At 32.3% G+C, this 16,115-nt stretch overlaps 2 protein-coding genes across 2 annotated transcripts; both read left to right on the top strand.

The window, feature by feature from the left end:
- Positions 1 to 6,567: 6,567 nt before the first annotated feature.
- On the top strand, positions 6,568 to 8,161 carry LOC18097706 (BAG family molecular chaperone regulator 8, chloroplastic). Its single transcript, XM_052452542.1, is given in 2 exon segments — positions 6,568 to 7,275; positions 7,314 to 8,161. Coding segments are annotated over 2 exon segments (1,026 nt in total). The 5' UTR covers positions 6,568 to 6,581; the 3' UTR covers positions 7,646 to 8,161.
- A 3,074-nt stretch (positions 8,162 to 11,235) lies between these two features.
- LOC7472612 (pentatricopeptide repeat-containing protein At5g39350) lies at positions 11,236 to 14,386 on the top strand. Its single transcript, XM_024598880.2, has one exon. The coding sequence runs from the start codon at positions 11,480 to 11,482 to the stop codon at positions 13,508 to 13,510; it is 2,031 nt and encodes a 676-aa protein (XP_024454648.1). The 5' UTR covers positions 11,236 to 11,479; the 3' UTR covers positions 13,511 to 14,386.
- The last annotated feature ends 1,729 nt before the right edge of the window (positions 14,387 to 16,115 follow it).

The raw sequence follows: 16,115 nt of genomic DNA on the forward strand, positions 1-16,115 counted from the left end.
TTTCTAGCTATTAAGATGTCGTCGGCATATAAGGACATTATTATAAAATTATTGTTAGAACATTTTAAATACATGCAATAGTCTTCTTTCATCATCGTAAAACCATTATTAAGGATAGCTTGATAAAATTTGACGTTCCATTGTCTAGAAGCTTGCTTAAGACCATATATGGATCTTTTAAGCTTGCATGCTTTGCGCTTTTATCCTTTAGATTCGAATCCTAAAGGTTGATTTATATAGATCTCCTAATTTAGTTCTCTATTGAGAAATGCAGTTCTAACATCCTTTGGTATAACTCCAAGTCCATATGTGCGACTGTAGCTAAAATGAGGTAAATTGAAGTAATCCTCACAACTAGTGAGAATGTATCTTCTTGAGTGTAGCCTTTCGCTACCAGTCAAGCCTTAAAACATTCTATTGATTCATCTGTCTTATGTTTAATTTTAAGAACCTATTTATTTCCAATGGATTTTTGTCCTGATAGTAATCGACCAAGTCTCAAACTTGATTAGTTTTCATCGACTCCATTTCTTCTTTTATAGCTTTAATCCATTCTCTTGCTTTAAGACTCTTCATCATCTTGTGGAGCAATCATGAACGTTTCCCCCTTAATCTCAAATCAACAACGAGGAATTGGTTCACGAATGCTTCTACGAGGTTAAGATTGCTCCTAATTTTGCTCCATGAGAGTAGGAATAGATAAAATTTCAATCCCACTGTTTCCAAGAGGATTAAGAGTTTCCTCTAAGTCTTCTACTAAATGGCATGTTGTGCTATCGTCTAAATCTTCCATTTCATATAATTGAAAATCTTTATTAACCTCACCTGTCGTTGGAAATCCTTTTCTAATAATACAACATCACGCAACTCAATCTCCATCACTCTTCCATCAGCTTTTTCACCAATAAATAAAAATTATTTGGAATGTTCAGAATATCTTATAAAGATACACATCTTCCCCCTAGGACCAAGTTTCTCATATTCATGAGAATTATTGTGAATATAAATTGCACACCCTCATGGATGCAAATAACCTATATTAGGTTTTTCGTTATTCCATAGTTCATACATGATGGATGAGACGAATTTAGAGGGCACACGATTAAGTATATAGGCAATAGTCAATAATGCATCTTCCCAAAAGGAAACTGGTAAGTTAGCATGCACCATTATTAACCTAACCATGTCAAAGAGGGTTATATACCTCTTTTCTGCTACACTATTTTGTTGCGAAGTATAAGAAATAGTTAACTATCTAGCTATACCATATTCATCACATTTAAAAAAAAATTGTTCAGATAGATATTTATATCCTTAATTGGTTCTTAAAGCTTTGATCTTTGTGTTTAGTTTATTCTCCACCAACTTGGTGTATCGAATGAAGTAATGCAATGCTTCAGACTTGTGTGAGATCAAATAAACATGACCAAATCATGTGAAATCATCTATAAATATGATGAAAGAATTTGCACCATATCTTGCCCTCACATTCATTGGGCCACAAATGTCTAAATTGATAAGTTGTAATGGACTACTAGCTTTTTTAGCTTTGCCAAATGGTAATCTAGTTGCTTTTCTAGTAAGGCAATACTCACAAACAGGCAATTATACTTCAATAAATGATCCAAAAAAACTAGCTCTTGTTAATCTATGTAATCGGTCTTGCCCAATGTGTTCTAATCTAGCATGCCAATTTACAAGATCACTATTACTAGTAGTGCTAGAACTTCAAACAATATAAATAGAAGCACCATCCTTGATAAATACATTAACGGTGTCCAACACCATAAAACCATTTAATACAAAACTAGAATTATAAAAAATATTATTCAGATATATTTTCACACAACAACCAACAAATACAATATAAAAGCCTAATTATAGTAAAACAAGAACAAACACTAGATTTCTTTGAACTTCTGGAGCGTAAAGTACTTCATGAAGATAGAGTGTGCGACTGCCCCACAAATCCAGTTTACAAGTACCGATCCCAAGCACAGCAGCAAAAGCATTATTCCCCATGTATATGCATCTGCTTCCCTTTAAAATTCAATAAAATTCCATAAAGATTGTTCGATCATTTGCTATGTGGTCGATTGCTCCTAAGTTTATAGTGCAAAAAGAAAAAGATTCAACAACCACTAAGCAACTTCTAACGTATAAGTTAGAGGGATGATTGTGGTTAAACATTACCTATGGATTAGTTTAATCATGAGAAAAGTGACCAGGTTTACCATAATTCAAACAACTCATATTCTTGCATTTCTTATTGTCGTGTTTCTCACTCATGCGCTTCTATCTACTATAACTTGCTTCTATTCCTCTCTTGTCATTTTTGGGATCTTCACTCTTGCCTTTTTTACGTCCAAAGTCATTTACTCCTTACATCTTAGTCTCAAATATGAAAGCCTCGTTTACAAGCTTCTCAGCAAGAAGTCGATTTTCTTCAAGCTCAACATAACGAGCAATATCATCAGAAGTCTTAATATTGTCATTATGGGTAAGGTTAACACATTTGTGTTCTTAATTGCTTGGCAAAGAGCGAATCATAACTTGGACTTGTTGTTCATCAGTCATCTCATACCCAACACACCTCAATTCACTAATAATGTTAGACATGACTGTAAGATGTTACCTCATCATCTGATTTTGATGCTTCTGGTAACCATCAAATTTAAGGGTTAACTGACAAAGTCTAGTAGTGGAGGTTCCTCTATATTGAACATTCACTGCATCCCAAACTGTTTGGGTTGAACGATGTCTTTCAAAACGTAGCATTATATCATTTCTCATGCTACTCAATACTAGAATGTGAGTTACATGATCCTTGCGCTTATAGGCTTCATATGCTTCTATATCAAGTCTATGTTGAGCAGTGTTGTCTTGCTTAGATTCAACCATCGATTGTGTGATTGTTTCCAGCATTTCTTACTCTTCTAGGAGATACACAATCTTACAATGCCAAACATTGTAATTCTTTTTACTTAATTTGTCTCTATGGTTCAAATTAACAATAATAATCTTAGATGCAGCATATCAATTGCTATTGACACCAATTACTAATATTAGTATCTAGTACAGTTTAAATGACTTTTATTGTCACTCTATTCTAAATTAAACAAATAATAATCTAACACATATAATATAAATGAAAATAATGTTAAACACTCAATCAATTTCTATTTGCATAGTTCTATTATTATTGGAAATTTAAATAAGTGCAAAAATTATAGCTATTAGTTTCAACTAACAACTCTTACTAATCAAGGTTATTTTATATACATGCATATAATGTAATTAAAACATATATTACAAAAAAAAATATGCAGTTCTATGAAAAAGCCATTCTGCAAATTATCTTAACAAAAAAAAAATTTAAATAATTAAGATTTTTTGTTGTTAAAAAATACTTTAACAATGCCTAAATTTATTTATTTTTACATTAAGAAAAAATTATTCCAACCTAGGACGGAGCGCATGTCAATCATCTTAGTATGTGTTTGACATTGTGATAGCTTTTGTATCACAATTTAAATAAAAAAAGAGTAGGTTTAAGAAAAATATTTTTAGTTGAGGTTTTAAAAAAAGTAGGTATAAAAAAACATATTTGGTTAAAACTGTTGTGATATGGATTTTTGCATGAAAAATAAATAAATAAATAGATCTTCATAAAAAGCAAGTTATTTTAACTTCTATAAAACTAAGGTTAAAATAGAATTATGTGTAAGACCTAATATAAAAGGCAAAAGTTATTTAATTAACCAAATAATTTTTTCTACATGGTTGACCAAGATGCAAAAGTTAATTAAAAGAAACTAAAAAGAGTAGATGTTTTACTATAGCTTTTTTACTATTGCTCTAGACTCACTAACATTATGGATTAAAACAGTGAAACTATCATTTTACCTTATCAACAAAACAATTTGGCCTGGGCTTCATTTTTTTTGTTGTCTTTTTCACAGTAAAATACTTATATACCCTCTTAGGCAAAGAATTATGTGTTGGTGGGTAAGGGGGTTCTCGCCTTTTTTCATTTTCAAAGCACGGTAAAATGACCACATTACTATTCAAATCAAATTATCTTTAACTTAGGTCTAGAGGTTTTCTGGTCTTTTCATTATGATTTTTTTTATTGTTATAACATTTGATCAGTGAAAAATTAGTATTTTACCATACATAAAATATTATTTTATATTTAAAAATTGATTGTGCATGTAGAACACGTGGACGTTCATGGTACACTAGTGTTATTCGAACAATGTGTATGACGTCGTCTAACAGCTAAACTCTAGCTTCCACAATAGCTTTTTAATTCCCATGGATCTCCTCCATTCTTAGGTGATGCATGTGACAAAAAAATCTTAGATTTCACACCTGTGATCATTTATTTCTTTCTTTCTTTCCTCTCTCTTCCCGATTTCCACGCTTGCCTCTAGACATTTTAAAGTAGCCTTTCAATTTGTTTTTTTTTTCAGATTTGGTTCATTTTCTTTTTATTTCTATTTGTTTAATTCTAAATAATTTATGAAATTGAATTTTTCTTTCAATTTCATCCTCATTTGATTTTTTATATGTCAGATTTGATATCCATTCTTTTGATTTTTTTTGTTTTAACCATCCTCTTAATTGAGTTATTTGTTTAATTGCATCCTTCAATATTTTATTTCATTTTATTTTTATGTCAGATTTGATCCTTATTCTTTAAATTTATATTTGTCTTGTTTTTTTTTATCATTTTTTATTGGAACTTTCTTTTTTAACTTCATCCCTCGAGCAACATTTTATTAATCGGGATTTCATTTACCAAGAATTTAATTTCATAGTTTTTTGAGTTTGCCTACTATAGGATGATTCCGACCTCAAGATTTGGGTCAAGGGTTTGAAAGATTAATTTAGGTTGGCTTAGGTCTTTTTTTTTTACAATTGATTTTTTTCATTTCCATCATTTTATGGGGTTATTCTGATCTCATATGCCAGGTCACGAGTTTTACAGGTTAACCCAGCTTAACCCGGGCTAATTTTTTTTTATTTATCTAATTTTGTTGTTTTTTATCATATTATTAATTAACTTAGGTTATTAAATTCAATAAAAATAATAAATTGACTCTTGAATTTTTATTTTATTTTTAAAAAAATTGTTATCCTCGTCTAAACATTTGTCTTTACATTAAAAAAGAAATTAATTCGGTGTCTCGCGGAGTACAGCGGAGTACCGATCTACTCTTGGGCCCCGTTTGTTTGCTGGAAAGTAGTTTCCTTTTGGAAAGTAGTTTCCTTTTGGAAAGTAGTTTCCTTTTGGAAAGTGAATTATTTTCCGATGTTTGGTAGTGTAATGAAAAATAAGTTGGAAAATATTTTTCAGTGTTTGGTTATGTCATGGAAAATGAGCTGGAAAATAACTTATTAATGTTTTATTTTTTTCAAGTTTATTAAAATAATGAGGAACAAATCTTACAAATTAAAAAGTTGAATGAGAATGAAATTGAAAAAAAAAATATAATTTCATAAATTATCTCAAATAAAATAAAAAATAATCAAAATAATAGAGATCAAATCTAAAAAATAAAAAAATTGAAAGATGAAGAAATTAAAATAATATAATTAACATTTCATAAATTATTTCAAATAAAATAAGTAACAATCAAAAGAATGAGGACCAAATTTGATAGATAAAAAATTTCAATTAAAAAATGATAAGGGAAAAGCAAATAACAATTATAAAAATAAGAACCAAAATTAATATAAAAATTAAATTCTAAGGAATGAAATTGAAAAATAAATATTCAAAACAAAATATATATATATAGCAATCAAAAGTTTGAGGACCAAATTTGATATAATCAGCAAATAATATAACATTTCTAAATTTTTCACAACTTTCAGAAAGTGTTTTCCATCTAATATAAAAGGAAAACACTTTCCTGAAAACCAAGCCAAATTTTTTTTTTTTTACTGGAAAGTGTTTTCCGTTGACCAATTTTTCTAATTATAAACAAATACATGAAATTTTGGAAAGTTAAAAACTACTTTTCTGGAAACTAAACAAAAACTCCCAAGAAAGTAGATTGTCAATTATTATTACCAAAAAAAGGCCCTCTTTTTATGTGTTAAAACCCTCCAAATTCTCTACTCTCCACCTTCTGTATTGACAAACAAAATGGAGCAGTGAAATTCCCACAATTACAATTAATGCAAGAACAATGGTGTGAAGAAGAAAGAAAGGGAGGTTTGGTGCAGGTAACACAAAGAAAGAGAAAGGGAGAGAAGAAAGGGAGAGTGGCACTAATTAGTAATTACAGTGAGTTTTTAAAATACCTGGAGTTGTACTAATTACTCAATTTTTACAATAGAAAACAATATATATATACACACACACACAGAGTGAGTTTTTTATTCTTAGAATTCCAGCACATTCTTCCTAAATCATACGTGGCACTAAAGACTAATTAAAAAAACAAGGAAATAAAACGCACAGCATCATGGTTTGTTTTATTTATACTCATTATTTGAATTTAACAGCTATGTTAACAGTTGATTTCTCCTGTGCCCTTCTCTTATCAATCCCCCCCTCGCAACACAAAATGGCCTCTCACTACCACGATCACCACTGCCAAAACCAAGTATCCATCCCCCCCTCGCAACACAAAATGGCCTCTCACTACCACGATCACCACTGCCAAAACCAAGTATCCATCCCCGCCGCCGCCACTCACTGCTGTTAGAGCCACTGTTTCAGCCAACCTCTCCACCCGCCACCATCACCAGCACCACAAGTATCAATCGATCCACTTCTTCAATCCCCTGTTTCTCTCCTCCAACAGCAGCAGCAACACCACCAACCCCGTCTCTTCTCTCCTTGTCTTAACAAGAGAAACAACCCCCAAAAAAATAATCACCAAAGAACAAACTTTCTCCCTCAAAAGCTATATTTCCATGAAGAAGATGACCCCCATCAAACCCATTTTGTTCTCTCTCCTCTTCTTCAACGAATCAACACTCTCGAGTCCTCCCTTCACCATATTTCTACTTCTAGTAATAATATTAGTCATTACTATCCTTCACGTACTCTCAGAGACACAGCTGCACGTGTTATTCGAACCCATTTTCGTGCCTTTCTTGTTCACCGATCAACCCTAAGCCAGCTCAAGGAGCTTGCTTTTATCAAATCCAGTTTTAACTCGCTGAAGTCTTCTATTTCTTGTAAATCTCTTTTTGATTTTGAGGTTGTTTATCGTAAAGCCATGGACTTGCTGCTCAAACTTGACTCCATTCAGGTATATCATTAATGGGTCTTTGTCAAATTTGTGGGTGTTGTTTGTTGGGTGGTGATCCTATGATCAGAGATGGAAGAAGGTCAGTTACTAGAGATTTGGTAAGGTTTTTGGAGTTCATTGATGGGTTTGCAGTTAAAAGGCATGAACGTTCATGTAATTCTGCTAGGAATGTGAGGGTCTTAGGGAAGAGTAACAACGCTAGGATCTTGAATGCCAAGAATGATTATGGTGGTTATGGAAATTTGATTGAGAATCCTAGAAGGAATATGAGAAATGGTGGTGACTTTGAAAGTAATGGGTATTGCCTCGAATCAAAATGGGAGTTTAGTTTTCTCTGCTCCAGTGCCTGTAAAGATGGAATCAAGAGCTGATTTGATGAAGAAGAGAAAGGCTGTGAAAATTGTCACATAGAGGGCCATTAATCGGGCTTAGATTCTGAAGTCCCGCACAATTTTGTGGCTTGGCTGGGGCATCAGATTCCTATTGTAATCTAATATCATTTGTTGGTGTAGGATTGACGAAATGCGTTTCGCTAGTGTAGTGGTGGGATTTGTGTGTAATCTGCTACTTTCTCCCAGAAATTTTAGATGTTGAGTGAATAATAAATCCCACAACTGAGAATGTCTTAACTCTATATATTTTACCGATTCACCACTCATTTTTCCAAAAGTGCATTTGCTGCTGGTAGAAAATGTATTCTTCCATTCCTGTGCATTTTAACCCTTCATCTGAATTACTCTGTCAAAATACCTCTCTTCATGCTAGAAGTTTCTTCAGCAGGAGATGTTCCAGCCACGCAGAAGCACTCTCTGCACATTTTAGTGTGACATAATGCAATACTAAGGACAACAGAAAAGAGAATGAGACTCTGTTGCTAATGCCATGGTCACCTCTATTCCATTTCTATGATCAAGATATTCTTCTTTTGATTACAAAGCATTGTAAAAGACACGACTGTGCCTCATTCTCGTTCTGGGAAAAAAAATTGTTTGACTTTTTTGATGCCTTAGTGTGTTTTTTTTTAACAACCATGTATGGCTTCTCCATCATCAAGTTTTAGTAGTTTCGTTATTTAGGTTACACAGCATGGTACTAATTTTTTTTCATTATAAAAAAGATGATGATAAGGAGATGAAAGCATTTCTAAAAAAAGTAAAAAAACTTGAAATTCAAGTCATTGATTTGATTAAGTTTAATAAATTTATATAATATAAATATAAAAAATATAAAAACAATAAAGAAATTGATAAAAAAAAAAACTAACAAAGAAAAAAAAAACTAATCTGAGTCCATTAGGGTTAATATGTCAAATCTACAATTTAGTTGTGATACTGGGATAATCCTATCGAAATCAAATTAAATAAACCAATGAAGCTTAATTATAAAACAATCCAATGTTGAAGAGTGAAATTGAAAAAAAAATCATTTTTTAACGGAAAAAAAAATCCAACTCAATATGGGTTATCTGGTTAACCTTGCGATTATGAACATAAGATTAAGATAACTCCTCCATAGAAGGGAAAACAGGAAAAAAAAAAACATGAAGATCAATTTCCAATAAATCAAACATTGAAGGATGAGATTGGAAAATAAATAAATTTAACAAAGAACCTAAAAAACAAGATCAAAGTCACCTGTGTTAATATTCAAAACTCGAGACCCTGGTCATGAGCTCAGGACTAACCCCATAGGATACAAACCATAAAAAAAATAAAGTAAAATTCTTAATCACAAAATAATTAGGGATGGGGGGGGAGACAATAAGAAAAGGATAAAAACAAAATAAATAGTAATAAAAAGAAAAGGGACCAAATTTGACATAAAAATAAATCAAAATCAAATATTAAGGGATGAATTTGAAAACAAAATTCAATTAATATTCAAAACTCGAGACCATGATCATGAGCTCAGGATTAACCTCATAGAAGGCAAACCCTAAAAAATAATAAAGTAAAATTCTTATTCACAAAATAATAAGGGATAATAGGGGATGAAATTGGGGGGGGAAAGACAATAAAAAATGATAAAAAGAAAACAAATAGTAATAAAAAAAGAAAACCAAATTTGATATAAAAATAAATTAAAATCAAATGTTAAGGGATGAATTTGAAAACAAAATTCAATTAGGAAAAGGATAAAAAAAATTACAATTAAAAGAATGAAGACCAAATTTGATATAAAATTAAATGAAATCAAATGATTAGAGATGGATTTGAAGAAAAAAAAATAATTTACAAAATATAAAATAAAATAAGTAGCAATCAAAAGAATGAGAATCAAATTGTATAAAAAAAAAATGAAATAAAACTTTTGTATTTTATTAAGAAGAAGAGAGAGAAAAGGAAGAGAAGAAGAAAAAAGTTCATTGGAGTCACACCACCAACATGCGCCCCTCCCAGCAAAAGGCACAAGCTCCTCCCACCCACGCGTCATCCATGTTTTCCTTTAAAATAAATTTTATGTATATTAAAATACCAAATTTCTCCTTAGTATATTTGATAATTACAAAAAAATTATAATGAAATGATTAAAACACTCCTCAACACTAGTTCAAGAAAATAAAATTTCAAGAGTAGTTAAAAAAATATGAAAAATTTTCATTAGGCCTCTCCACGACTAGTGCAATAGGCTTTAGAGAAAGTTTTATCAAATTGGGCTGAGGTAGTTCATGAACTCTTATAAAACAAGTCTCCTATTGGGAGAGAAGACTCTCCAATATTTAAGTTAGTAAATTATAGGATAAAAATAATGTATAACATAAAGAATGAAAGGTATAGAAAAATATATATTAAAAAGAAAGCTAAATAGCGTGGCAAATTCATTGTAGCAATATACTCGGTTTATTGTGGATTGATATAGTAAATTTATCTTTATGCCTCTCGGTAGAAAAGTTGGAAGGTTATGAGATAGAGGTATTTTTCATCTTTTTACACTGACTCATTGATCATTAAAAAATTAAACTAAATAAAAACTTAATTTAAAATTGTCCTACATTATCATGCATGCAGAAAAAATAGTATATATTATTTCTAAGAGTAAGAGAAATCTTAAATGATTTATATATGTATAACTATGCTAATCACTAAAAACTTACTGATTAATACATATCACCAGTGATGTTTAAGATATAATTATGTTTTTTTAAAACCACATCTAAGTATCAATATCTTAAATAAATTTGAAAAATAAAATTATTTAGTATATAAGATTCTTCGTATTAAGTTATTAAAAATGTAATTTTAGGAGGTGCTATAAAATCATTAATTTTTTTAATATAAGAAATCCAAGTCACATTGGGTACTCAAAGAGTGAAAAAGACCTTATATCCAATGTGTGAAAGTTATATGCTAGGGTATTTATAGGCATAGTTGGGTTGAGTTTGAGTTTATAATTGTATCAAATCTAATTTTTGCTATTTTATAAATTATAAACCTGATCCATTAAGTTTCTTTAGACCTGAAGGGGATTGATCTATCGAGTTGGGCTAATTTTTTTTATGAATATTATAAATATTCACTAGTTGGGTTTATATTACTATTTTTCATTAGTTGGAGATTTGAGCTTATAAATTAGCCCAAAACAATCTAAGCGTAATATATCAACTAAATCAATGAAGTTTTTTTAAAAGAATTAGTTGTAGAAAAATGATAGAATAATTTGTTGTTATAGGATATACAGATTGAGCCGAGGTAATTAAGTTTCAAATATCTTGACCCACCACTAGTGACGGAGGATGACAAAAACAGTTAGGGGGCAATGTAGAAATAATACGACTTCAAGGAAAGGGGAGATTAAGAAATTACAAGGGTCTATATAAAACACAACTAACTTTAAAGGACTATCGTGAACTTTCGAATTTTTTTAGGGGGATGGCCCTCTCCTAGTTAGTCTAGGTTCTCTCCTTGCCCATTACCTAACTCGTGATATTTATTTTTTATGTTTTTTTACTTATTATTATTTATAATATTTTTATTATTTTTATTTGATGGATTAAATCGGATTAGATAATACAAATATTACAAATAAATTAGGTTTTTTAACACCCATGTTATATATTTAGCAAATTAAATACAGATGCGTGAAAAAATCACCCGAACCCGATCCATTGCCATCCTAACGACAACCCATAATCGGCAGGTTACCTGTTACATTTGCCTAATTTCCTGTCAAAACCCCCCCAACAGCTAAAGTAGCCATAGAAATTCATGAATGGCCCAACAAAGACTACTATATCCAAAACAACCAAGCTCTTGCTCGCCCCTAAAACGACCCAATACCAGTCTCTCTTAAAACACTATGGAGCCGCTCAATCCCTCACCAGTACAAAACAACTCCATGCCCACCTCATTACCTCTGGCCTTCTCTCCATCGATATCCGGTCAGTCCTTGTCGCAACCTATGCGCACTGTGGGTACGTTCATAATGCACGCAAACTGTTCGATGAATTGCGTCAACGAGGCACGCTCTTATATAATTTCATGATTAAAATGTATATAGCTAAGGGGGATTATTTTGAAGCGATGAAGGTGTTTCTTGAAATGCTTGGATCAAAAGATTGCTGCCCGGATAATTATACATACCCGTTTGTTATTAAAGCCTGTAGTGAATTGTTATTGGTTGAATATGGTAGAGTGCTTCATGGCCTGACGTTAGTGTCAAAGTTTGGTTCACACTTGTTTGTGCTGAATTCTTTATTGGCAATGTATATGAATTGTGGGGAGGTGGAGGAGGCAAGAAAAGTTTTTGATGCAATGAAAGAGAAGAGTGTGGTTTCTTGGAATACGATGATAAATGGGTATTTCAAGAATGGGTTTGCAAATACTGCTTTGGTGGTTTTTAACCAAATGGTGGATTCTGGGGTTGAAATTGATGGTGCTAGTGTGGTTTCCGTGTTGCCGGCTTGTGGGTATTTGAAGGAATTGGAAGTGGGGAGAAGGGTTCATGGATTAGTGGAAGAGAAGGTTTTAGGTAAAAAGATAGTGAGCAATGCATTGGTGGATATGTATGCTAAGTGTGGTAGTATGGATGAGGCGAGATTGGTTTTTGATAACATGGTTGAAAGGGATGTAGTGAGTTGGACTTCAATGATTAATGGGTACATTTTGAATGGTGATGCGAAAAGTGCATTATCACTTTTTAAGATTATGCAGATTGAAGGGTTACGACCCAATTCAGTGACTATAGCCTTGATTCTTTTGGCTTGTGCTAGTTTGAATAATTTGAAGGACGGTCGTTGCTTGCATGGTTGGGTGATGAAGCAAAGGCTTTATTCAGAAGTTGCTGTAGAGACTTCATTGATTGACATGTATGCAAAATGCAATTGTCTTGGCCTAAGTTTCTCAGTCTTTACTAGAACTTCAAGAAAGAAAACAGTTCCATGGAATGCATTGCTCTCTGGTTGTGTTCATAATAAACTTGCAACCGAAGCAATAGGACTTTTCAAGAAAATGCTGATGGAAGGAGTGGAAATAAATGCTGCAACATGCAATAGTCTCCTTCCTGCATATGGCATTCTTGCTGATCTGCAGCCTGTAAACAATATAAACAGTTATCTAATGAGGTCTGGGTTTGTTTCAAATATTCAAGTTGCCACATCTCTGATTGATATATATTCCAAGTGTGGAAGTTTAGAATCTGCTCACAAGATTTTTAATACCATCCCTGTAGATGTCCAGGACATTTTTGTGTGGAGTATAATTATAGCTGGTTATGGAATGCATGGACATGGTGAGACTGCTGTTTCACTTTTCAAACAAATGGTTCAGTCTGGGGTGAAGCCAAATGATGTTACTTTTACTTCAGTATTGCAATCTTGCAGCCATGCTGGCATGGTGGATGATGGCTTGTATTTGTTCAAATTCATGCTCAAGGATCACCAAACAATCCCCAATGATGATCATTACACATGCATGGTTGATTTGCTTGGTCGTGCTGGTCGAATGGATGAAGCTTATGATCTGATAAAGACAATGCCATTTATGCCAGGCCATGCTGTTTGGGGTGCATTGCTTGGTGCTTGTGTGATGCATGAAAATGTTGAATTGGGAGAGGTTGCAGCAAGATGGCTTTTTGAGCTCGAGCCAGGTAACACAGGAAATTATGTGCTGCTGGCCAAACTTTATGCTGCATTGGGAAGGTGGGAAGATGCAGAAAATGTGAGACAAAGGATGGATGACATAGGATTAAGAAAAGCACCTGCCCACAGTCTGATCGAGGCTGGAACTGTGAATTGGTAACATGCTATCTATATCAAATGGATAAAATAGTTAGCTTGCTAATGCTAATCTGCAGAGATAAATTTCCATCCAAAGCTACAGTCAGCACAAGAATTGAAGAGTATAATTGAATGTGCTGATTGCTTAGAAACCATATATTAAAGAGACGTGATTAAACCAATGATTTTCAAGTTCAGTGCATCTATTGACCTTAAATTTTACCAGATAAGGAAATTGTATGTCGAACCAATTGGTGCAGCTTCTTTTCATGGAAGAATCGATTGCCACCTTGATTTTGAAGAATGTGGCGAGCTCAAGTGGAAGAGAGATCAGTGTCCAGGAGTGTTTAGTCTTTGGGATTAGCCTTGTAGGGCTAGTAGAATTACATGAAAATTAAGTAGGATGACCCATCAATTGTACCATAGTACATTTTATTGGCACGAGCTATGGAGATAGCCTTCTTGATGTGGTTCATGGCATCCCTGATCCCTTGACAAGATGATTGGTGTGACAATGGCAATGCTGATGGATTTTGTTAGTGTACTCTCATCCTACCACCCTATCGATGATTTTGCATTGAGTTATCAATGCAACTTATCAAATAATTTTCCAAGTTGAGTTGGTATGGATTCAACTTCATGGAATTGCAGCAGATGTTGATGTGATATTATTATTCATTTAAGATGGATGTAGACTAAACACGGCGATGGTGACTTCTTTTTAAGGGAATGGTTTTGCTGGTTGTGAACTTCCTGCAAGAAAAATATGTATGGCTTGGTATCTCTTTCATTTATGAGGTTTGGTTGTTTCATCTTGTTTTCAACTTTTCCATCAATGAATTGATTGCATATACAACGAAATAAAATGAAAGAGTCAGAAACACGGTGCATTTGACAAGTACTAGCTCTTTAACTACCTTTTTTTTTTACAAGTACTAGCTAGCTCTTTTCTTACTTTATAATATTTAAAAAATATATAATTAATTGTATTTTATTAGTTAGATGTATTTTAAAGATAAAAACAAATATATATATATATATATATAAAAAAGAGAATATAAAATTCTTAGCCCATCTCAAAAATATATAGGATTTCTTTCTTCTAATTGTATCTTTTTATTTTCTTAAAGTCTCGTGAAGGGAGAATGGGAATTTAAGGTTTTTGGGACACAAACAAATAGATTTATTAGACAGCAAAATAATAAGCGGAGGTATATATAACTGCAATTTTAAAACCACCGTCTCGTCTCCATCTCCAAACTTCAAGAGACGTGTCTTTTTCTCAGGTGAAGATATTCATTCCCTTTTAACGAAGAAGCAGGTGGCTTGGTTTTTGGTGTGGGTTGGTCTGAAATTGGAAGGCAATTAAGGAGAAGGGTATCTCAAAGACCTCCTAACAAATTTACAAAGGTGACATGCAGATCTCTCTCTCTCTCTCTCTCTCTCTCTCTCTCTCTCTCTCTCTCTCTCTTGTATTGGCAGATATCATTGGGTCAGTTTCTGTGTAATACAGTATTTAGGAAAAATGATCTCTTAGAATTTAACTTATTGGAGGAAAATTATGTCTTAGGGAAGGAAGCTGTCGCATTCTGGATGGTACTGTGAAATCCTGAAAGGCAAAACTGCTGTAAAATTATTAGGGTAGTAATTGAGAATAGTTTCCTTTCCTAAACAATTTAAAAATGCATCCCTCGTATTAACCTAAGACATTTAGAAAAATTTAATAATTCTTTTAAAATGCTCTCCTAAAATATTAAAATAAAAAAGCAAATCTATTTCTTAGTGATCACGAGTTCGAGTTTTATCAGAATCACTAGAAGGTTACATGATTTTTACTAGAACTCGTAGGATTAGTCGAAATGTATATAAACTAATTCGGACATCCACGTTAATAAAAAAAAAAAATTTACTCACATTTATGTGTTAGACATGAAGACACCTACACATCACTCAAATTAATAAAAACTATATTGAAAAATTAAAATAATAAGAAAATCTAAAAAATTAACATACTGTATGAAAAGATTTATAGTTAAAACTCCCGCTTTTAAAAATAATTTACTATTAATTTTTTTTAGGTGTAGTTACATCAAATCTCTTTCGTTCTTTCAAAAATTATATTTTACATCTTAAATTAATTCAAATTTTAAACTTAAACAAAATAGACCAAAATACCTCATATATATAATATATAAAAAAACACCAACAAATGATAAATTAGAATTTATCTCTTCAATTTTGACTCTTCTCTCTTCAAAATTCCTAACACTTTTTCAATCTACAATCACATTCATAATCACATGACATTCACATCATGGTAGTATGAGCCCCTAACTTGCAATCAGTATAAAGAGATGTCCTTGCCTGGAGTTCGGACTCCATGTCTCTTAGATCCCTCCCTTTCCCGACCCAGAATGCTAATTGAAATCAAACAGAAAAAAGCTTCTAAAATTGATTTCAAAACCCTTTTTCCCATCAAAAGCTTAAAAAATTGCTTGATTGATTTGCTTATTGTGATATTTTCTAGGAATGAGGATAGGAAGAATGGTGGGGGGTTTTGTAGGGGTTGTCGGGGGGAATGGAGATGGCAAAGTTTGTCCAACTAGATAATTCGATAAATGAGAATT

Source organism: Populus trichocarpa, chromosome 4 (genome assembly GCF_000002775.5).
Source record: "Populus trichocarpa isolate Nisqually-1 chromosome 4, P.trichocarpa_v4.1, whole genome shotgun sequence".
Taxonomy (NCBI): Eukaryota; Viridiplantae; Streptophyta; class Magnoliopsida; order Malpighiales; family Salicaceae; genus Populus; species Populus trichocarpa.

Excerpts from the sequence above, each read along its gene's own strand:
- LOC7472612 (XM_024598880.2), top strand. The coding sequence starts at position 11,480 with ATGAATGGCCCAACAAAGACTACTATATCCAAAACAACCAAGCTCTTG.